Source organism: Zootermopsis nevadensis, unplaced genomic scaffold, assembly GCF_977971745.1.
Source record: "Zootermopsis nevadensis isolate Lab colony 2312 unplaced genomic scaffold, Znev_1.0 Znev_ptg000061l, whole genome shotgun sequence".
In the NCBI taxonomy this organism is placed as follows: domain Eukaryota; kingdom Metazoa; phylum Arthropoda; class Insecta; order Blattodea; family Termopsidae; genus Zootermopsis; species Zootermopsis nevadensis.
Window position 1 is genome coordinate 19,263,315 of NW_028259192.1, and position 24,037 is coordinate 19,287,351.

The 24,037-nt window shown below is 35.1% G+C and overlaps 3 protein-coding genes and 1 long non-coding RNA gene across 6 annotated transcripts; 1 reads left to right on the plus strand and 3 right to left on the minus strand.

The window, feature by feature from the left end:
- Positions 1-819: 819 nt before the first annotated feature.
- LOC147871237 (uncharacterized) lies at positions 820-2,394 on the plus strand. The gene is made up of 2 exons (XR_015532732.1): positions 820-1,252; positions 1,433-2,394. It is a non-coding gene; the product is annotated as an uncharacterized LOC147871237 (long non-coding RNA).
- LOC110835024 (solute carrier family 35 member E2B) lies at positions 1,243-15,438 on the minus strand. Of its 2 annotated transcripts, none has more exons than XM_022074831.2 (8): positions 14,765-15,438; positions 13,534-13,669; positions 11,383-11,498; positions 10,494-10,626; positions 10,129-10,182; positions 9,469-9,672; positions 8,830-9,036; positions 1,243-1,517 (listed from the first exon to the last, which is right to left on the minus strand). In XM_022074831.2, exons 1-7 carry the CDS (start codon positions 15,060-15,062, stop codon positions 8,838-8,840), a joined length of 1,140 nt encoding a protein of 379 aa, XP_021930523.2. In that variant the 5' UTR covers positions 15,063-15,438; the 3' UTR covers positions 1,243-1,517; positions 8,830-8,837. The 2 variants fall into 2 exon arrangements, with proteins under 2 accessions (XP_021930523.2, XP_021930522.2); XM_022074830.2 differs by having other exon boundaries at positions 8,877-9,036; positions 14,765-15,436.
- A 2,069-nt stretch (positions 15,439-17,507) lies between these two features.
- On the minus strand, positions 17,508-21,640 carry LOC147871238 (uncharacterized). Of its 2 annotated transcripts, none has more exons than XM_087340950.1 (2): positions 21,494-21,640; positions 17,508-19,597 (listed from the first exon to the last, which is right to left on the minus strand). In XM_087340950.1, the coding sequence occupies exon 2, from the start codon at positions 19,595-19,597 to the stop codon at positions 18,260-18,262; it is 1,338 nt and encodes a 445-aa protein (XP_087197076.1). In that variant the 5' UTR covers positions 21,494-21,640; the 3' UTR covers positions 17,508-18,259. The 2 variants fall into 2 exon arrangements, with proteins under 2 accessions (XP_087197076.1, XP_087197077.1); XM_087340951.1 differs by lacking the exon at positions 21,494-21,640 and adding an exon at positions 21,362-21,461.
- Positions 21,641-22,313: 673 nt separating this feature from the next.
- On the minus strand, positions 22,314-23,723 carry LOC147871239 (uncharacterized). Its single transcript, XM_087340493.1, has one exon. It carries the CDS (start codon positions 23,681-23,683, stop codon positions 22,388-22,390), a length of 1,296 nt encoding a protein of 431 aa, XP_087196619.1. The 5' UTR covers positions 23,684-23,723; the 3' UTR covers positions 22,314-22,387.
- Between the last annotated feature and the right edge of the window lie 314 nt (positions 23,724-24,037).

Consider the following 24,037-nt stretch of genomic DNA (forward strand, 5'->3'; position numbering starts at 1 on the left):
GCATTGTAACTAATGCATGATTTATGTTTTAAGCCAATCTTTGTAAGAAATAGCTTGAAGATGACCACTATGTTAGAATATATTGCTATAAATTATGTTAGATCATGTCAGTATATACAAATAGGTGTGCCTCTGGAATAAATAATACTGGCACTATGTAAGATTTGAGGCTGTTGTGCTGTGTAGTCTGGTCGACCTGACCACACAGCGCAACAACCCAGAAATCTTAATACTGGCACTCTTGCACCATGTAAAGCAAACATGAACTCAAAATTATAAGCCAATAAAACTGCAAGACTGAAGACTACAGTCTGTTCATGCATATTTACATATCTCATTGCATTTAATCTACAGAAAGAAATCAAGTAGCAGCAGATTTGCACAGTACTAAACAAAATTTCACTGTTTTTCTTTATCATAATTATTCGTTTGCATATAATTTAAAAGAAGCTATAAAAATATGTACAGGTATGTAATTACCAGTGTGGGACAAGGACAGAATTCCGTGGACAAGATTCTTCTTCATGTCTTGAGGTTAAGAATTCAAACTCGGTGTATGATCACATTCCATATACACGCAAATAGTAACCAACACTGTATATCCAAAGTGTCCGTAAATGATCATTATGATTTTAATAGTTTATTACAAAGAGCACGTTTAAGGTACACTTGAATCATGTACAATTTCAAAGACCAGCTAATAAAACCGTAATTTGGCGCCAAGGTTGCAGTATACTGCGTATTCTGGCCACTAAGAATGCTGTCGCCAGGATCGAAAAATGGCTTCTGGGAAAGAAAAGACGTTTTATATGTAAGCCTTTCATGAAATAAAGATTGACGCAGTGCAGCAACAGTCGCGTCTTCACTAAAGATTATTATCCTGTCCATATTCGTGTTATCATTCGTCACTTCCTCTAGTAACTTTGAATATAAATAATATTCGAACGTTGTATTCATTTCATCATATCGTTCAAGCTTACCTAGTTTCAGTTGCTAAACAGTCTATAACCAATGCGTACGAAGATAAAGCCACTTTCGAACGACTTGTCCAAGAGTCTGGTCGTGAATTGCTTCCTCACAGACTTTATTCTGACTGGAAAGAACTTTGCACAAAAAAAAAATGAAACTTAAACTTTGGGAACTACTACATATATACCATATAACCATAAACAAGAAGTAATGCTGTGAAGAGGAACAGGATAGTACAGATGGGTCCAAAAACAGACATTTCAATAGCATCAATATGTTTCACGTAATTTACCACTTAACATTGTGTTTTAATGATACAAAATATGCATCCAAATCACAGATTCACATAAATTACAAATATTATATACAGAATATGCAGTTCCTTGTAAACAAATATTGTAATATGTACAAATACATGATATATAACATCAAATAACTCAAAGTCTTCCATTGCCCATTCCAGCACAAAGGCAACACGTCTCGTCCGTACACACTCATCATACAGTCCGAACTTTAATCTCCATGGAACTCATAATATTGCCAGCCATCTGAAAAAGAAACCATCGCACCTCACATTTTCCAAGTGAGCATATCTCAAAGAAGTATACCTATCTGATGAGCAGAATGCATGGCCAATGGGATATAAACAGTCAAAATATGAGTCAATATTTAACAATCTTCTGTGCAGTGCTTGAGCAAAATGAATGGGACTTGCTGGGAATCAAACCCAGATCACAAAGATAAAAAGAAACATTGTTCCATACACAGGAGTGGTGAGAATTTCTAAATGTCAAAATAATGATTCATCAGCTTGACTGAACTTCAGCCACTCACCACATGAAATGCACAACACTGATGTGAGACAGAGAAATAAGAGTAACTAGTAAATGAACCATTCTGATAAATTTTTATAATGCAGTGGTCAGTGGTACGAATGTGTGTAACTTGCTTTATATTATATGACTCAAACATTTTAGCATTTGAAGTAAACAGCACCTTTTTCCTGTTTGTCACTACCCATCTGATCCTTTTTAACAGACATGTAGCATGTTTTCACAGAGGAAGGGACCAAATTTTTAAGTATTATTTAGATAAATTTTGGCAGTCTTAAACCCTCTGTATACTCATAGTAAGCCTTATTCAAGGCTACAGTGAAAAGCCCATGAGGCACTCCACTAGCTAGACAGAACATTTTCCATGTAACCTTGTCCTCTCAGCTGTTTAAATTCCCTTCCAAGGCAAGCAATTCACCTTCTAAAAATTGCACAAGTGTATGTGGCTTTGGAACCTTTTTGAACCTAGAAAGAATTGTGACTGATTAATTTCCTTAAAAACTCAACACAGTATGACAGTGTATTAAAATGAAATGTATGAATTATAACACTTAGCATCAAATAATAATTAAATATAAATTTTAAAACCAAACTGAAGAACTGTTATTACCATAATGAAACAATCCAAATTACTGCAATTAAGCCGTCATACAAGGTGACATAGTCCCTACCAACATTTCAACATGGATTCAGAATAAATCAAGCCTTCAACTTTAATAAAGAGGAAGAAGAGAATTCAAACCCTGTATTAGACAGCTGGACAGCCAACAAGGGTTAAACTTAACAAAACTACATAGCGTAATAACCCAGAAGACAATCATCTTCAGATTAAAATCACAATCACACTACATTCCTGGTACAGGGACTTTCCTGAACACATTTATTCATTCAGTTGTTCAAGAAATTTCCTGTTATGGAAATAAAAGGTTCACCTCTGCACTGTCACAAATATCTGCTACTGGACCCTCTTCTGAGGCAGTTCAATCCAGTACACATCCAGCTTCCCTAACATCCATTTTAATATTAAATCTGGTGAAATATAAATCACTGTTCCTCAAGAGACCAAACTTTCATGTAATTTCTTACTGACTGAAATATGATAACCTGATGATATGTGGAGGTCAAACATGGCTGAGCAGGCTGATATGAATGTGAAGAATATGCCTTCATGTTTTTCAATTACCACCCACATATATGAAATACATCTCTTGATTACATAACAAAACTAATGCCAAATGTTCATATACACAAAACAAAAATTTGAACTGCAAAGTACAATCCACCACTATAATGTATGGGCCAATGTTACCAATCCTAATACCTATTAGCAGTGTGAACATAGAAACATTGCTGCATTTTATCTATATTTCAAGGTGCAGAAATGCAAAAGGCAAATACTGTTAAATACATTGGTCCTTCAGCTACACACAGGCTGTTCCAACAGTGCACCAACATGGTAAAACAACAAAAGCCATTGAGGTTCTGACGGTGGTGAGGATGAAGATGGCTGTTTTCAGGGTTGTAGCACCATGTAGTGTAGTAGAAGTTTTACAATAACGGTGACTGTCCTGATGATTGAGGCAGCAATTACCTCTGAAACACAGGTAAACTTCCACCAGACTATATAGCACTGCAACCCAGAAGACAGACATCTTAAAAACCAAAAAGACCAATGCCATTCACTACAGATCTGTGTACACCAAATGGAAATTGGATGGCACAGGTGTGTCACAGTGTGTAATAAACTTCACTGATCGGATCCACAATCAGTTGCCACATTATTCATGCCACCTGTCCTACTACAGGAATAAGCAAGACTTTGTGGATCTCTGTGGACAGTCAGTATTTATAAGTGTAACTCAAAAGCAAATTAAGAAAAGCTACATCTAAACTATAAGAGCATGGGAAAAAAAGCATTACATATTCCCAGGAAACACAAATAAATTTACTTTTGCAGGAAAAGGAATTCAATAATAATGTAAATGATCAGTTTTAGCAACCACTATGACATTTTCAGTACTTCAGTGACACACACATAGAAGGACTTTACCTTTATTGAGAGAGAATTAAATAAAATGTACCATTACAGTTAAAAAACCACACAAATTTAAAAATAATGTTTAACGTATAATATGCAGCATCTATATTTTATATAAAGTAACTAAATTTCTTCTGAATGCATTTACAGACGTAGTTACAGTCAGATATAAACACATATACCTATTTTGCAAGATGTTCCTGTAAAGATATTGGGAGAAATATTACAAGGGTTAAGATTTGCAAATTAAAATAATCATGATGACTGTCAAATATGTTAATAAATATAGCTCTTTCTTTTATGCCAAAGTCAGTAGGGAAGTAATTATAATATGGTCATGCGAACGTGCCGAGTTAATATGGCACCCCTGTCATCTGCGGGTAAGTCTGAAAATTTCCTCATGACTCATTAAATTCCAAAAGCTCCTCTGTATGAGATATGCTGGCTGCAATAAAAGAACTACACTTAAATCTTTAAACCATACATTCATCATACTTCCCCTCTGTACATCTGTCACTCAAGAGTAACGTGTAGTCTACAGTGAATGGCACTGGTTCTGTAACTTCTCCTCCCACATTACCAAACTCAAAGGTCTGTAATATACACAAACCTGCAAATGCTGAATAAAAAACAATTTTCCATATAACTTTGGCTTTTGGGGATAAGTCATGTCACTTACTGCAGTTTCCATCTTCAGGATAAAGGTGGTAACTGCAATGTTTGCCAAAATGCTGGAAAACCTTCACTAATCAATGTGATTATCCCTAAACATCAAAGTTATACAGTAAACTCTAGGTATGAAAACCTAGGACAAAAATCAGTTTTTATTTGTAATGAACATTGACACACCAGCAATCCAAACAGTTGGTCATTCATCGCCTTTATCTTTACACATAAATTTCCTCACAAAAGTTTAATATCTCAGACCTCCAGAAGAGGGACAATCTATCTTCATGCAGACATAATGAAGACACCGAGACTCAATTGTATGGTACTGTTCACAGGTGATAGTGACTGTTATTCTTTCCACACACACACACACACACACATATATATATATATATATATATATATATATATATATATATATATATATATATATAATTTCATGATAGACGAGCAGTAATAAAATCTGGTATTAAGACTTGCTGAATGATTGAGTTCCTGATTATTTAATAATGCTATTTAAACTGCACAGGTTACACATGTCTGAAGTCAAATAAGGATGGAAGATTATGAACAATGAGTTGTTTAATAAGTCACTGGAAGAAGGTGGTCAAAGTACCATTCTGGCATCCACCTTAAGAGTTTTTTTTTTTAAAAAAAGTCAGAATAACCAATAACCTAGCCAAGATTTAAACCAGATATGTCATCTAGAGTTTGTCAGTGCACTGACCTGCTAAATATGGTATTTAGAAGTCTTATTACAATTTACTGAACAATTTGACTTCGGTCCAAGTTGACATCATAGAGTACCACTTCTTACATCCACCCTAACTCACCTATCATGATCATTGTATCACTGAATGTCACAGTGTAGTGGTTTGGTATTCCTGCTTTATATCTGAGAGGTATCAGGTTTGGCACATAATGGTTGGCTACCCTGACAGGTTTTTATAATTTCCCTCCATACCTCATGGTAAATTTTAGGATAGTACATTAAAGCAGGCCGTGACTGCTTCCTTCCAGATTCATTGTTCCCACCTGACAATCTTTAAACTATGCACCTAAATAAGTGTCATTAAATAAAATAAGAAAACATTCACTCTAGCATTTTTACATTCAGACCAATTATATGGATGGTTACAATGGCAGGCGCTTTGATATTACCTGAAGTTCAATAAATTCAAGGCAATGTGAGACTCCAAACTGTTTAGGTTACAGTGAGGCAATGTTCTTAAAAATAAATAAATATATACTAATAAAAGACTTACACAGCAACACACTGATATACATATAAATATAACCATGGACGTAACTACACAAGGAACTGATCATAGGATAGATACATAGCTCTTATTCCACACATACATATATTTATACAAATAAACCAAGGCAACTTCAATAAAAGATTGGACAGATTCACTACATGTAAAGCACTGCTTGGCTATAGCAAAACATTTCCGAAGACATACCACCAAAATGAGACAGACAGCTCTACTTTTGTTAGAAGGAAGGGTAAAACCAGTCTACTTTTATCACACCAATTAAATACTTCTCTTTCATTCACTTGCCATTACTGAGTCAAGACAAAGCCAACCTTATAACTCTTTCACAGTCATCTCTCAAAAGACCATTTATATGAATGAAATACAAGAGCATTCAGACAAGAAGAAAACTTAGCAACCCAACAAACACAGCAGATGTTTTTATTGCAATCGCTATGTAACCTGCTGATATGATGAGTCATTTTTTGCGGTAAACGAACACTGTGTCTTGTGATGGTGACAAGATTCTGCATGTTCAGATTATTGTGTTAACGTCTGAATTCCATTCGTCTTGCAGTAAGACATGAGTAGATTGTTCATAGTCATATTCTTCATAACACAGAAAACTTACAGATGGTGCATTTGGAGGTTCGTCTGTAAAATGCCCATAGGAACAAGCGTCCACAAAGTCATGTGTATATCATAGCTTATTAAAACTAACAGACCATGGGTTCAATTTGTGACAGACAGAATATAAGATGAATGTGCTAAATGAAGAAAATTTGAAGATGTGAGATTTCAGGTTCTCACTGCAGCAACTATGAAGATGATTATCAGCTAAGATGTTGTGCGTTGTAGTCTCACAGAAATTGGCTGACATACAAACTCACCATGATGGAGGCAGTAAACACTTCTGAAGCATAAGTCAGTGTAACAACCCAGAAGACAGCCGCCATCTTCAGAGATCAAGATATTCAGACATCAGTCCTCACAAACTGATAAGATTCTTTGCACAAGAAACTGGGGTTTCACTGGGTTCTCAGTTCATATCCACAAGAATTATTCACTCTGCCTGGTTAAAATAATGGTTGTACCTGTGCTTAAACAACCAGATTCATGGAATAACAGGTGTTGTTCACAAATGACGAGGTGTAGTTTTACCCTAGTGGTAATTTCAATATGCAAAATTTATAAATGTGAAGCAATAAAAATCCTCATGTCATTTCAAAATGCACCATTACACAATGTAAAAGTACAGGTGTGGTGTGGTGTGGTGTGGTGTAAGTATGTGGCAAGTACTTTGGCTGATCTTTTTTTCAGCAAATTTTGAACTCTGTTCAGTGCATGAGTAAAAGTGAATTTCTTCAACTGACACCTGAAAAAAGACAATATGACAATTTCCTACAACATAATGGTACAGCACACACTGCTGACAATTCCATGGAAAATGAACAAAAATTGTTTCAGGACAAAACAACTAGCAAAGATTCCGGCTTCCTAGAACCCTTGATCTTGGTAACTGTAATCTTTATCTCTGGAGACATCTGAAGAAAAATATATGATAGCCTTCATACTGCCAAAGCTGTCCAGATAAAATAACAAATGTAGTTGTTCAGTTCATGACAATGAACATCAGAATGTCACAAAACATGAAGTTCAAATCAAACAACAAATTTCTCAACCATGGCCAACGATAAAAAAATTAATACATGACTCAAAACAGAGATCTCATTAAGATCTGTAGTTTCAGTTGAAACATTTTTCATATTGTCTACATATAACAAAATACAAGGGGGGAAAAAACAGATGTGTCTCTACTATACATTACATAAAACTGTAAGGAACTCATTTGGAAACCATGTGTTTTAAAGTAGAATATATCTAACCACACTTATTTAAAGAAACATCAAACTCATCCCTTTTATGCTGGCCAAAATCCTTTCCCAAGTCACAATATGACATACAACATAGTTTAACTACTTTGTTTCATAAGGACTGTAAATATGACAACAGACTTCTTATGTCATAAGCAACTGTACCATCTCAGTATTAGTTATACATCCCAGCCTTTTTTATTCTACGGCATATTTTCAAATCTACCTGACTTCAAAAACATTCTTAATAATACACAAACACAATGATATAATAATACTGGTGGTCACTGTAAGTAAACAAAAAACAAAAACATTGCATTCTGATAGACATAATTTCTTGTACAGAGCTGCCATAAGGCCAATTCATTTAACATCAAACTAATGGACTACATAAACTATGAACTTCCCAACACCACCACTTCAGTCCCAAAGATGGGGAGAGAATGTTTTTCTAAGACACTGGTATCAACCTACAAGTCCACCAATATGCGGGTATTACTGATGAAAGAAAATTAAAAAGTACAGATGTGAAATGGCATTTAACTCCATGACTTTAATGCCAGTTTTCATGAAAATCAATCAATTGGTTTAAAAGTTATTAAAACTAAACAGACACATGGGCATGATGATAATGATAAAATTTGCTTGTTTTACCTATAAAATAAAGACATAAGGCTGCAGAAATCTTGGAAATCTCAGACTTGAAAACAAGGACATTAATCATGCAATTGTCTTTTGTGGTCACTTCATATAAAGCAGTTAAGGAACTCATTCTAAAACCAAGTGCAGACAAATTAATACTATGTATGGCAAAGAGTTATTCCTTGCACTTAGAAATAAAAGGAATACAATACAGTATAATATAATACAATACTTCACTACTATTTAATGAAATTTCCAGATCTGACTTATAAATCCAAAAAGGACCAGGCAGATAAAACATGAAAGCAATTATACCCAGTTCTTGAAATAATATTATACTTATATGAATAATGTACATTTAAACTTGAAGTTAATGGTAATGGTAGAAAATATTATTTTTAATTCGAAACAACGGGATGAAAGAGACAGATCAAACTATACCGAGTGACGAAATGACTGCTGAGAGAAACTAAAGAGGATTTTGGCATCAAGCATAAGCATCTGTACAAAAACAAGTGCAGTGCACCACCACAAACACAGCTTACTTGTGAGCCTACCATCTCACTGAGACTGGTTTTTTGTGGTCACCGACCTTGTTCAACTTCAGTCTGTCGTACTCCTGTGCCTTGTTGTATAACAGCACGCCCACAATCACCATGCATGTTCCGAGCCCACTCAGCAGTGTCACAGGGTTCCCAAACAACAACACTGACAACCAGATCAGGAATGCTCTTTTTGCTGTATTGGCGACACTATAACAAACAATGAACACAACACCAAAAATGAAGCAAACAATTCAATTGAAAACAGCTATAAATATACAAAGTTTTTCACCATGATGGTGAAAAACTAACTGCATCTCTGACATCATAACCTGAAGGTATAAAACACTGAATCAAAAGGACACCATTAAACCAAACCTTAGCCAGATCAATTCTCTTTCATAATTTTCAGAAATTCCAGGAATAATATGTTGTCCATTGTCTGAGATATAATTGGTATACACAATGTTTGTTTCATTCTTCATGTGAATGGTTGTCATGATGTACTTGTTTATTATTATTAGTGACAATGGTTGGGATTGAACCCAAGATCTTTCAAATGTTAGGCTTTTATTGCTAAACACTAGACCAACAGTCTCTTCCAAGCAAATATTTAACTATTTACTTCACAAATATTCTTACCTATGAGTAACAGGGCTAATATAATCCATAAGAACATAGGCAGTGATACTTTGGAAATGGAAGAAAATGCCATTCAAGACAAAGGCTAAGAACAGCACAGAATCCGTAGTCTTCTGTACCCCATCAATGTCTACCAGGAATAATGACGCTGGTATCTGCACAACCACAGATGCAATACTTGTGTAGAACTGCAACTCTGCAGGCCTGCCAATAAAATATATTTAGAACAATTCACATTCTATAAATTTTCTAATATAACTGGACCCCTGAAATTAACAAAAAATATATCAATACTGAATTCTATGAATTTGAATGAAATCTTAACCATGTTTATTGACTGATAATTGTAAAGCTGTCACATTCATGCAGGGTATTCAAACAAATTTAAAAGTTCCTTCAGTGGTAAAGGTAGATAGAGCATCATTTCCCTCACAAAAACAGCTCACACAAACACTCAACTGATGAGAACTCAAAATATGCACTTTCAGGAAAATTTTAACTGCTGAAAAAAAGTTGGTTGCCATTCCCAGGATTCAGCACTTTCTTTCTCATGCTTACTCAACTAAACAAAACACTGAAAACTGCATTTCCAAAATGTCTTAAGATGCCATAACATTCTTAAGTTTGGTAAAGATTTTCAAATTAATTACACACACTTACGTATATTTAAATTTGTCTCCACTGATGAGCATTTTGGAATAAACATTCTGTAAACTGAAACAACAGAAATAAAAGCTGTTAGTTGAAAAAAGCCAGTATATTGAGTATATTGAACACTATATACAGTAAAACCTCCATACACCAAAACTCACACTATCCAGACTTAGGAGTCTGAGGCTAACTTAACCATGAGGCCCAAAAGAAACATTGTAGTTTTAGTATTTTATAATTTAGAAGATGGAAAAGTCCAGACAAACAATTTTATATTTTACAGTGAATCATTGTCAGAAACTTTCAAACATAATCTGAATACACCATATGTAAAAGTGTAATTATACTCAATGTCCTGCATGATCCATACATACCACTCTGTGAGATTGGTAGCCATGGCTGCCACAAATCCTCGAGTATCAAAACTCAGCTCATTGGCTGAGCACAGGGCAAGTCCACTCATAACTGGAATCAGTGACAGGTTAACATACAGGCCTGTTGCTTCACCTGACAGGGAGAGAGAAAAAAAAAAAGAGGCACAGAGAGATATAATAGCTGAAACTTAAAAATGACAAAGGCCATGGATCTGGCAGATATATGTAATTAAAATGTTAAAGTCTCTATGACTGTGTCAATTTTAAAGGGTACTGACATTGATGTTTTACAATTGGGATCACTAAATTCTCAGACTATGTCCATCATTTGTTTTTTAAAAATAGTGCTATGTTTCGGAAGCTGGATCTGCTTCTGTCCTCAGGTTAAAAAAGAGGGAGAGGGGACCCTACTCAGCTTAAAGTCCAGTGGTAATTACATGTACCACCTGCTTTAGCAATTAATAATTCTTAATTCAGTCCACAGAGTATATTTATGGATTTCATATTAATTTCAAAGCAAACAACAATTAATTCTTTAAAGCATTAACCAGTTGAGCTTTGTAATGAAGAAGTGTTGTTTTCTTTGAGGTGGGAATTGAATGTTTAATTATTATTTAGATGAGCTTCAGCTTCAAAGAGGTAAGGAATGGTTACTGTTACAACAATGGATACATTTGCTTAACTTTAAATATAATAAACCAACAAATGCAATAACTTATATTAAAACACACATTTGCACAATAAAAATAATTAATAAGATGATTATGGTCTTATGATGATACAAGCTCTAAAATGTGTATAAATGAAATAACCTGTGCTGATGAAAAACCTTATGTAATCATAATAATAAAGTACTGATTACATGTATTATAAATAATAATAAACTTACCTAAGATGCACCTAGAAATAAGGACAGTGAAGAGAGGTGCTGAACTCTTGATGGTTTCTGTGAAGCTAACAGCCACATAGTTCAGTGCCACCAAACCCAAGATAACAGTTGCAAACCTGAAACCACAAAATAAATCTGGCAGCCAAATACAATGAAGAATCTACTTCAAACAAAACAAAAGTAATGTTTTTGAATATTCTGTCACATATATATGTTCACACAAATATAAGTAGCTGCAAATTATCTTTGTGCCAAATTTCATCTGCCTAGCCACGTCATAAATAAAATTCATGAAATAATAATTAATTTTGCTTCTTCATGTTTCAATGTTTCAGATGCCATTCCTGGAGCCACACTAATTTTTACCTGAAGAATAATTATAGATTTTTGTCTGAGATGTTTGTGGCAAAATTCCGAAGGAGCAAACTTAATTACCTCCTTGTTTAAAAACCTTTGATAACACAACAGAAGTTGCTGACCTGACACTTAGTTATTGCCGTTAGTTACTTTTAAGAATTTATGTGACAAAACCCATTTACACAGTCTGAGATTTCTTCATTCTTACTATATATAGTGACACAGCATTACTATATACTAAACAGAATTTATAGCACTGAACAACATGGGAAGATGTGCATGGATGGTAAATAGCTAGGGATCGGAAAGGGCATGTTCTTGTCCTGTTCAGAAGGTACTACTTTGGTATTCACACACTGAGAAAAAACAAAAATCTGGCAAGGATCTGAAGCCAGAACTCCCAAATACAAATTATCACAACACTAACCTCTTTAGTCATTGTGCACACTACTACAAACTCTTAGCATTTCATTGGGTAAGCCTGCTCACATCTGTTACAGTGTTACAGAAACAAATTCAGAACCACACTGGTTGCTAGGAAGAACATTTCTTGTGTTATGTTTCATTATGAAACAAATATAAAATAATGGCTAGTAAAATTAAATATAAGCAAACAATAAACACAAAACGAATGAAACTTCCATAACTGTAAAGAGCATGAAACGTCTGATGTCAGTGTCGGCCTTCTGTGTTGCAAAGTTCATTGGATTTGTAGGTAGACATTAATGTTGCAAAGAACCTACTGTCCCCATCTTTAGCCCACATATTCACAGCCATGAGAACCTCAAATTCAGATAATAAACATATCTTTAAATAAACTTCTAGTAGGATATTATAAATGTGTGCATATAACAGGTGTTTTGGTTGTAACATTTTTGGACAAAGAAAGCAGTAAAATTCAAGCTGCCAGAAAAATATAAGGAAAATACCTAAGCTACATAACTCGACTATTCATAGCCCTGATGACGGCGGCAGTATGACCTCTGAAACGTTGGTTAACATCGACCAGTCTACACAGCGCAACAACCCAGAAGACAGAAATCTTCATACTCACCGTTGTGAAAACCTAAAATCTTACATAACTCAACTAGTTACCAGCATTCACAAAGGTATATCAATTAGAGAGAGAGAGAAACACGACTAGTTCACCTTACCATGAAGTGATTAGAACAATAAAAGCAGCACTGATAAAGGCCAAACAACATGTCATACTACACATTAGTGAAACTTGGTTGGTAAATTAAACACATAACAGAGAAACTCTGACCAATAACATCTGACCTCAACTTCAGTTGAAATAATAATAATAATAACAACAACAAAAAAGATTTACTGTAATACAGTGGCAGTTCTATATACCCTTATATTGTATGATTTTCTTTTGTGGTTGCCAATAATCATTTTCCTGTTCAGAGATGGTAGACCTTAGGATTGACATTTCCCTGCTTTTGTTTTGGAATTTAAAGAAACTCAGTTTTTCCCCTGGATTTTGGTCAGATTTAGTCTGAAATGGAGAATCTCCAGAGTTTCATGCAACTTAGATTTCATTAACTGATACCAAGTACAACTAATTTAGACTTAATGTGTTTCAATTTTGATGCTGAGATGCTAATTGGTGCATTCACTTGTGCATAAATCTCACATAAACTTACTGGGCACAAAGATAAACAACAAACATCTCTGGGTCTCATTGCAATATAGAGAGTCTACATAGATTATAATACATTTATGATGAAAAACACATGTCCAAATATATGGATCGCATGATAGACAATACACAGACATTTTGTATACCTGGTACATCCCACCAGCATCATATGTCGATAGAAGCCAGGAGGACGCATCAGCCTCTGAGTGGGCTTATACATTCCACATGGCAAATACATTTGGACAAAGCCACAGACTGTTGTCATCAACATCTGACTTGTACCTACAATCAGAAAATTTGTAAATTCAAATTATTTCCTTATTCCAGGTCTGTGTTACAAGATTGGAAACATAAATACATACAATTACAAACTACATAAAGCTAGAAGTACAGCAGGACTCATGAAATACAACTGCTCATTCACCACAAGGGAGTTTAAAGCTCTGTTGTTGTTGTTGTTCCCTTGGCTCTACAACCCATTTGTGGGTTTTTGCCGCCTGCTATTCGGAGGTTTCCTAGTCTTCAGTTTAAATCTCAGTGGTAAGTAGATTTCTAGCAATAATTTTATTTTGTATTCTTCATTTTTTTAATGAAAGTCCAAAGTTTCTAAAGTGCAAAAAATTACATGAAATTTTCTTATTCACTAATATTTAAATTAAATTATTATTGTGAATCTAAACAACCTTAGAATATGAAAATGTAAATGTTTTGTTGTCTCCAGCACAGCTTTAAACCTGTACCAACAGAAGACAGTTACACATAGCAACAAAAACTGATAGATATGTTACATATTGAATCTCAAAATAATTGACAATAGCAATTTATACAATTTCTGTGCCACTGGCATCAATCTTGACACTAATAATGGTTTGATTAAGAAGACAGCTTGTGGTAAGTGAATTTTGTTATGTAGCTAGTACACATTAGCAGTATTTCTTGCATTATCTACAAAAAGATGCAAAGTAAATCTTAAGTAAATGGAGAATTAATATTTTTAGAAAGAGCTTGAAGTGTAATTCCCAGCAGCTATAAAGTTCAGCAGGGAAAAGAACAGCAATGGGCTGGACAAGTGAGCTTTAATTTCCAGTAGTGGCAAAGAAGTTTTCTTCACCATGGTATTGAATCTTCGGATCTATTAAAAATGCTGAACTTCTTCATCAGTTCAGCAACTATCACAATATGGATTTTCCTCCATGGAGTTAATTAATAATGGACTGATGCAAATAAAAATTAAATTCACCCAACAACTTTGTGCATAAAACCTCAGCAAAATTTCCTCCAACTCCATCAGGCAATTTGAGATATAAAACCTGAAGTTGGGCATCCTGAGTGACATGACCCATACAACATGGTAAGTCCCAAAGAATACAAACATACCTAAGATTGTTGGATCACCTTTCATATATGACAAAATGTACTTGTTGAGAAATAAAGTACACCCACTGAAGAAATACCACAAAACTAGGAAGAAGATGGCCCGAACATTGAAAAGTCCTTCTTTGGAACCCACAGATGAACAGTCATCGCCATCAATTCGCCTAGAAATTGGTACAGCAAGCAATTTGCTTCTCTCATCAATGTTAGTGTGGCAGTTCTTGTCAGTATCAAGACAATGCATGTCTCGTGTGTCAGTTTGATCACTCAGATGTGAAATTAGTGTCTTATCCATGACCATGTGAGCTTTGTGCTCTGATCTAGCAATTGAACACTTACATTACACAATTATGGGTATCTACACAATGAGCTACATCACCCACTTGAGAATCATCTCACCACCTGCATTATGCAACACACATATTTCTCAGCTACATTCATTGTATTGTTTGTATATAACGTAGACAACTGGCAGTCAACATTTGACATCACATGAAGTTTACGATGCAAAATACGTGAAAAGCTGATGCTTGTGAAACATACTGACAGTAAATCAACTTTAGTGTTACAAAATTTCGCATTACAATAACACAAAACGTGGTTCCACATATATATGTAGTTTCTTGTCACACGTCCACGACAACCAACCTGACATTATCAACAACTACCCACTTATTGCAACCACTGTACAGTCGCTAAATTCTCTACGGCAGCTAGTCGCAGAACGTGCATTCCCCTTCTCAGAGTTAGAATTTCTCCTCTTGTAAAAATTTCCCTTTCTAGTAAATATGTTTGCAGGCAAAGCTACATGATGCACCCAGTGCCAAAGATTTAGAATAATGATAATATTGAAACATCGTCGAGTTTGGCAAGGATTTTTATATATATTACTTTCTTCTTAATTAAAGCTCAAATACATAGTTCTAAAGCTGAAATAATATAACAGCCAACTATATCTATATAGCAGTGGGTTAGTAATTAATTTACCCAAATTTATATGCTCAGTTTCCATATATTTCCAACAACTTAAGTCATTTATAAAATTTCAGTTCATTGCATACTACAAAACATTAAGCAATAATACTACATTTGTCCAACAATTCCGAAGCAATGTGTATATTATGACACAAATTGAAACTCAATAAATCGCATTATATAAATTGCTTGTTTTTAAAACAGATATGTAGTTCCTCTCACGGATGTCTATATTTTGCTTATTCTAACGTATTACGAATATGTGAAAGTTTGTTTTGTTCTAACACTGCTTCAATAACGATTTTTAATAATAATTCCCATTACACGGACACCAACGTTTCGGGGAAACATACTCTTTCCATTTCCAGAGCTTTTTAGAAGTAGCTCCATACAGATTTGCGCCATGTAATCTGGAAGAAACTGACCGACGATTCACGTCTGAAACGTACAACTTCATACTCGCCACTATACGAATTTTAAGTCTTCAGGACTTCATGTCTACAAAAATTGTGACACGTTACCTTTCAGTACCAGCAGCATGTGAGTCTGCCAAAGAAGACAGCCATGAATATTTTTGGAAAGTTGCTTTAAAATGAATTTAAAGTGGCCTAGAAAAGTGATAATCATTCAAATTACTTCTGCCGCGATTATTTCAATTAACTTGTATACTTATTCTTGCTTTAATACTGTGAGGCAGTGGTCCCCAACAATTTTGTGCCTACGAGCACATTTGAGAGTTTATGAGATCGTGGCGGGCACCAACCAATTAAGAAAGCCAAAGTTTCTTTTCTCTGGACAAATAAGATATGAACACCAAATAATACACAAAACAACACGACGTTTAATGATACAAGAAACCACGCAATCAAAAATACGTACTTTTATAAGTACAATTATTATTACTCAAGTGGGAAGTTAGTGTGAAGTTTGGAACTGCATTTCATCGGCCAGTTTTTCAAATTTGGAAGTGTAGGATGATGTTGCTGCTCGCAAACAATCGTCAAGATGGGCGTCAGTAAGTAGAGATCTGTGCTTTTAGTTTATAAAGTACATGGTTGAACGGTTTCATTTTTCAGTATAACCACTTCCCGTATCAACGCGGGCACCGAAAAAAGCCGTGGCGCCCGCGGGCACCGCGTCGGGGACCACTGGTGTAGTGGACTAAAAATCAATGTTATAACGATGTACTTTATATTTGTATTAGAAAAAAGTATTATTTGTGCTTAGGCCTATTAAGTATCTATGGCATGTAAATAAATTCTATTTAATTCTATTATATCCATTATGTCCTCTGTCAAGTAAACCATTTCATATAACTGCTGATGATAAAGACTGTTTTCAGATTTCAAGAAAATATATGATAGATGAACCCATGCCTGATAGTAATGTAACAGAAACCTAGAAATAGAGTCTGAAAAGGAAAACAAATACTTTTAAGTTCATTGCTTTTGTGCGAAAGGTTATACAGTAGATGAGTTATTAATTTAACACTATGCTGTGAAACTATTTAAATAACTGCCTCATCAACGGTCGCACCACTACAACAAAATTATTTATCCAAGTTCAACACACCAGGAAAAACACTGGTTTTCATAATGTATTGCAGTCTATTCCCTCAACGAAATTTACCATAAATGTAACATTATTTTTATTCACTACATTCAGATAACCTCTCAGAGTTGGCATAATATATTTCTTTTACACAAGATAACACAGAACACCGTATTTAATTCATTAATAATAATAATAATAATAATAATAATAATAATAATAAGAATGGTATTCTTTATATTAACATTTTAAAAATATACATACATCTTACATGGGCCAAAAAGTGTGAATCTCATGGTACATTTTTCCAACACAACCAAAATTGGTTCAACAATCTGGAGAAAATTACGTTATATGTATACATATTACAACAAATTTCAACATTTTATATACATTTCTAATTTTCATATTTAAATTTTAAAAAAGAAGCCAAAGTTAATATGTGTTTATGGCTTAGTGTACCAGCAGTGTAAATGTATTCATTCGGTCTTCACATTGATTAACATTGTTGTTGATGTAATCTATGTAACAAATATAAAATCACGAGACATGAGGAGATTATTTGTTTTAATTTGAACAATTCGTAGATTTTCGATTAAAATCGGAATTTTCACTACTAACTGGCATAGTTAGGTTTAAATATTTCTTTATAAATTATATAAACACACACAAACATGTTTTATTTTTATTATAGTTCATATAAGCGAACTTACTATGTAAAATACTAAAATAATTTCATTACAAATATTTTCCAAGATAATTGAAGACACATGTAATGTGTGATTCGAGTACATAACTCTATTCGCTATAAAGTAAGTTTGTCAGTACCGACATTAACATACATATTAATAACAGGTAACATATATGACCTTATTACAAAAACATCACATAACCGTAGTGGTATCATATTAATAGTGTTCAACTGGCAGTTGTGTTTATGGGAGAAACCATGTCTCAGAATCTGACAGTAACTCAGTCGCTGTCGTCGTAGTAGCATTCATCTGGATGTTCATTGCATTTCAGTACTCTGAGCGTAGGCATTTTTGCCACTAGATCGTCCAGAATATAGGAATTATAAAAGTGCTTCACATAAAATTCCTTTAAATTAGGTAACAGCAATGGTATTAGCCTGAATGATAGGCCAGAATAATGCTTGCCTTCAATTCTCAAGGTCTCCAGGTTACGACAAGTGTTCAACAAGTGTATGAAGTTCTCAGAAATCCCGATACAGGAGGAAATATCGAGAAACTTCAAGTTTGTACATGAACGAGCAATGTTTGATATGAAGGCATCAGTCAAGCAGGAGTTCCTCGAAATGTCAAGGTACTCCAAGTACTTACAAAATCGAATGTTATCCAGTAGTTCGTCTGTCAAAATATTTTCTTGGACGTTCAGATGTTTGAGCTTTGGGCATGCAGGCAACAGGGGAGTCAAAAGAGATTCGAGCAGGGATCCACCTTGAATTATTTCCAACTTATTAAGATGAGAAAATACAACGTCCTCAAAAACAAAAGGTGAAATGTAAGAATAAACATCCCGAAAACCGACCAGTTGCAGTGTTTGTAAGTTGGTTAGGTTTGCCAGATACGCAACGTTGATAGGAGGTCCACAGTACTGAGTGTCACATACGAACAGGTATCTCAACTCCTTACATGTACAGATCAATTTAAATGTATCTGCATCGACGTCACAGTTTACACTAAATGTCTTAATTTCATTTCTCTTCTTGTTTATGACCGAATGCACCTTGCTGTGGGGGACTGAACGAAAAACTTCAATGTCAGGAATGAAGCCAGTGCTGGGGTTTATGATGAAATATTTTGTGTATAGGCCTTCGTTAGTCAACATGTTAACAGAACTTCGACTGTGGAACATTCCATAAAGCTGAGCATAATCTAAGCTTAACCGTGATTCACTTGCGACAACGTCAAAGCATTCCATGTTTGGGAACGTAAGCAACATGTCTGTTATACTGTTCTTATTAGTTCCTACTTTATTTCTTATAATTACACTTTTAATATCGTGGCAATGTTCACGCATTGTATTTATGATCATGCTGGTATCCCTTTCGTGATTTAGAACGAAAGATGTAAGTTGTGGCATCTCTTTTATGTAGGAGAGAAGATCGGGGTCTGACATTTGATAAGATGGCCTGAAAGTGACCATTCTCCACAGAACGTCTGTGTAAGTTATGTCCCTCCAGCGTGTACAGGTCTTACGTACTTTGTCCACCAAATCCTCAGGGCTCAAGTAAGAGAATATTTCTGTCAACAGTTCATTGGGCAGACTCAAAATACTTTCGCTTCCCATCTGCAACATTTGAAAGAATGTTGATAAATACCTTTAACTCGTAGTTGATATTAAAGTTGGCACAAATCAAGCAAAAGATTGTCAGAATTAATAAGACTAGAAAAACTATTTTTAATCGTGTATAAAATTGTTCTTTTGGGCTTTGTCCGTTGTCAAAATTATTTCATCATAAAATCACTACGTTCCGAAAGCCGGGTCTACGACTACTTGTTCATAATGTAAAAAGAAGTCAGAAAATCAGTTTCTTCCCCCTCCGCTACCCACTACCAAAGCCTACCGTGTTTTTGAAAGGATCACCAAATCAATCGACTTTCAGAATTTCTGATGCTAAATGAACAGATGTTTCTTCAAATAAAATATAAGTAAATGTAAAGATCAAATTTGCTAATGAAAGAATCTACACTGACATCAACCAAACAATTAACTTTTAAATCTACGCAATAAATTGTTATTTTCGTCAATCGGCTTTCCAAAGCACTATTAAAAATGAAATCTTGATTAAGTCACTTGGATTTATTTCCTGGAAAAAGTCAACAGGGAAGGAAAAATGTATTTTACACCCAAAAGAAATAATGGCACGCACTCAAGGTAGAACCTCGAAATCTAATTTTTCCACCAGTCTTTGAATTCTTGCTCTCTGTTATAACTTATAGTGGATAATAAATGATTTCTAGAAAACTCAAATATCTACAATATAAGTACAAGATACATACATAACGTTTATACACAAAACACTAAACTCGATAAATATCGAAAAGGACTTTGATATACTGGAATTAAGGTATTCAATATCACCCCCCCGCCCCACAAGTAGTCTGAATCATGAAAGAAAGAAGTTTAAGCCAGCACTAAACAGTATCTTCTATCTCACTCCTACTCTATAGAAGAATTTACCTTGACCAAGAATTCTCAGTCGCTATAAAAACGCGTAAACAATAGCAGGCATGCTTCCTTGTGTAACTGTTTTTGCTGTATTACTGTAGTTGACTGTAAAGTACTGCTTATTTATTTCGTATCCAAATATACACCTTTCAAAGTAGAAATCATTAAACAGAGTACTATTAATAACATAGAGATAAAAAAGAATGTGGGGGAAAATTTAGTATAGAATAAATATAAAAGTAAATTTACAACATATATACAAACTATATTTGAATCGAATATCGGGCATGAGGAATGGCAGTGTCTGTACATGTAGCCAAATCTTCGCTTGTGCAGGGAGAATCTAAGATGGGGCAAGCCAGGAGGTGATCCATTGTCTGTGTTTGTCCACAGGAACACTGGTCAGACACACAAGGATATCCCCACCTCAATAGGTTTGCCGCACACCTGCCAGTGTAGGTACGGAGTCTGTTTACAGTTTTCAGCTAGGCCAGTCTAATTCTGTTATAACTATGTGACTCATTTTTGTATTAGAAATAAGTATCATATTTGTTTTATGACCTGTTCTACATCCTTGGCTTGGGCCTACGAAAGATCTATGGCTTGTAAAATTCTATTCTATTCTGGAATATCTTTCAGTCAAGGAGAACGCAAGTCTGCAACTTGAAACGTTTACAGAATCCTTTCATTCCTTAACTGCGGTGTTCATACTCAAATAGCTTTTATTCATCAGCACCTTGTCTACCACTAAATAACAGCTCCGTTGTACTGGAGGAATAAATGAAATTAGTTTACAAAGAATACGCGTTGAGCTGGAAAAACTCTTATATTTTACATTTACATTTCTTATAAATAAATGTAGTCACACGAGATGTAGTCTACCTATTTCTTCTATTAACAGTTCTTACAAATTACACACACACTGATTTGAAGATAGACATCGTAAATGTGCTTCTTTGCGTTCCTATTATTTGACTATCTAAATCACCGAAACATATCAGTTTGACTGTGTACCTGCAACGTCGCCAAAATTACGGAGAGAAGTGAAGAGATGTTAGTTGATCCGACTTCAGCAGCAAACTAAAGCAAGAAATTAATGGACTTGTTGCTAGCTTCGTGCTGATCGATTTATTTGATGTTATCGATACTAATGAAGAACGTTCACTTACTGCGGAGTAGTTCTAGAAATTTCTTTGATGTGGAGCAACTCATACGACATACAGGACGGAGTCATTCTTGTGAGGCTAACAGTCCCTCAGCTAGTGAAGAAGTTCCCCGACTTTATAGAAACTGGAGATTCATTACGTGCACACAAAAGTCTGGAAATAGACGCAACTTCAATCCACCTCTTACCCTATTTCCCGAGCGTCGCGGACAAACGATTAGAACTCATGCTTCTGGTTCGGGAGATTCCAGAATGGACCCACGGACTGCTATCGTGACAGGAGTTTAGTGGTAATCCTCAGTTCCTCAAGGCTCATATTGAGATAGTACATTAAATAGGTCATAAGCACTTTCCTATACATCGTTTGAAGATTGAACTTAACGTTCCACGGTGTAGCTGGAACAGCGTAGTTAAATCAAGAATCAATCAGAAACTTTCTCTTTAAGATAAATCTAACTTTGCCCTCCGAACTACACTTAGGTCTCGTTAGTGATCTTTTCCTTCCAGGCCTCATGTTTATGAAACTCAATTATTATTTGCTTTTGTATAATAATATGTTAAAACGTAATTTTATAATAAATATTTATCAGGGCGAAGCATTTTACGTTATAAACACAACACATTTAAGGATACTTCAGAATTATCGACTCATTTTCATATAATTATATTTCATTAAATTAGAATATCACATTTCATTGTAAAAACAATTTAAAGCATGCAGTGAAAAGTTCAAACACACACTTTTATTCAAAGTTGTCATTTCTTTGTTCCTGAGAGACGTTTCGTGACATTATGGTTGTCCTTCTCCTACGCGACCATCTTGGTGTTTCTAAACAAATTTCTTGCAAACACGGAAATAGTTCTGACATTTTGTTTGAATCGATTCCACTAAACCCGTTACCTTTTGCCACGAGAGTCTGCAGACCCCTGCACTTCTGTAGAATTTTGAAAACGTTTCTAGTCATGAGGCAGCAGTTGGAAATGTCTAGGAACTGTAGCCTGTAGCACCCACGAGCCACATGCGCCATACATTTGTCAGTTAAGATGTAGTTCTCAGAAGCATCAAGGTGTACCAAATGTTTACAGAGATATATGGTTTCAAGATCATGATTTGTTATAAGACTTTGTTGCACATTAAGGTATCTCAGCTCTGGGCAAACACTCAACAGTACTCTTAAAATCCTACGAAGCACCTTACCGGAATTGACAATTTCCAGTTTAACCAAACGTGAAAATTCAACACTTTCATAAGACATATTCCACTTTGTCATTGAATTATGCATACACAATATCTGCAAAGTATCTAAACGCTTTAAAATGCTGAGGGGCTGAAAATCAATTTCTATTTCGTCCGTGGTTTCGTTATCTATGAACAGGTACGCCAAGTTTTTACAGTACGAAATTAATTTTAAAATGTGAGACGTTAATTTACAAACTAATCCTATGGTTTGTAATTCATTTACTCTTTCGCATAGAGTTTTCTTGACGTCCGCTTCCAGTAAAGGTAAGCTGCTCGTATGAGTGGGATCCTCATGACTGAGTGACTTGATCATCGTCCATGAAATCGATCTGAAACTGATGTTTCTGAAGACTGTAAGATCATTGAACGTGTTCGTTTTTCCAGATAATTTCGCGTAATCCATGCTGAATTGTGAGTGAGGAATAGAAACGACTAGAATTTCCATATTTGGGAACTTCCTCAAGAGTTCTTCCACCTTGTTCAAGCTGGGTCCCAGTTTCTGCTCCATGACTACACGCCTGAGGTCAGTACAGTGGTGACACAACGCGGTCACAATTTTGTCTACAATCTTTTCGTGGCGCAGATGGAAAGACCACAAGTTCGGCATATTATTAAGATAGTGCGCAATGTCTTCTTCAGACAGTGTGCTTGCCGGTGTGAAGGTGATGTGCCTCCACAAGCAAACCCTCTGAGAGACCATCATCCAGCGTGTGTCATCATGGCGGACTAACGTGGCCAAGTCTTCGGCACTCAAATAAGAAAAGATCTCTAAAAGACAATCTTCTGGCAAGTTATCCATTGTAACAGTCGATATCTGCAACAGTCAGACACATGCGATAAGGTCTCTGAAATATGCATGTTCAGCTTCAGATGTTATTCATATTTCAACATAATTCAGTCATACCTGATAGTAGCAAAAGCCGGTATCTTACCATTTGAACTACTTTATCCCCTGTTTGAAATAATCGGCTCCTTTCAATCTGGAATCCTAAAAACTCTCCCCTTCTCACAATTTAAAAGTTTCTGGTATTTATGCTGTAAGGCTACGAAACTTTGATATTCAAAAATAAAACAAGATACAGTGGAGAATGTTAAAGTATTCGTTGATGAATTCGAAAATTTGTGTGTTGCTCACTTTCCGAAAAACAAATAT

What these genes read in the sequence shown, in the direction of transcription:
- LOC110835024 (XM_022074830.2), bottom strand. Translation starts at nt 15,062, where the DNA reads ATGGTCATGGATAAGACACTAATTTCACATCTGAGTGATCAAACTGAC. An exon ending in TATTTCTAGGTGCATCTTAG is followed by an intron (nt 10,627 to 11,382) that starts GTAAGTTTATTA and finishes TCTCCCTGTCAG; the next exon opens with GTGAAGCAACAGGCCTGTAT. An exon ending in ATTAGCCCTGTTACTCATAG is followed by an intron (nt 9,037 to 9,468) that starts GTAAGAATATTT and finishes TGTTTGTTATAG; the next exon opens with TGTCGCCAATACAGCAAAAA.
- LOC147871238 (XM_087340950.1), bottom strand. Translation starts at nt 19,597, where the DNA reads ATGGGAAGCGAAAGTATTTTGAGTCTGCCCAATGAACTGTTGACAGAA.
- LOC147871239 (XM_087340493.1), bottom strand. Translation starts at nt 23,683, where the DNA reads ATGGATAACTTGCCAGAAGATTGTCTTTTAGAGATCTTTTCTTATTTG.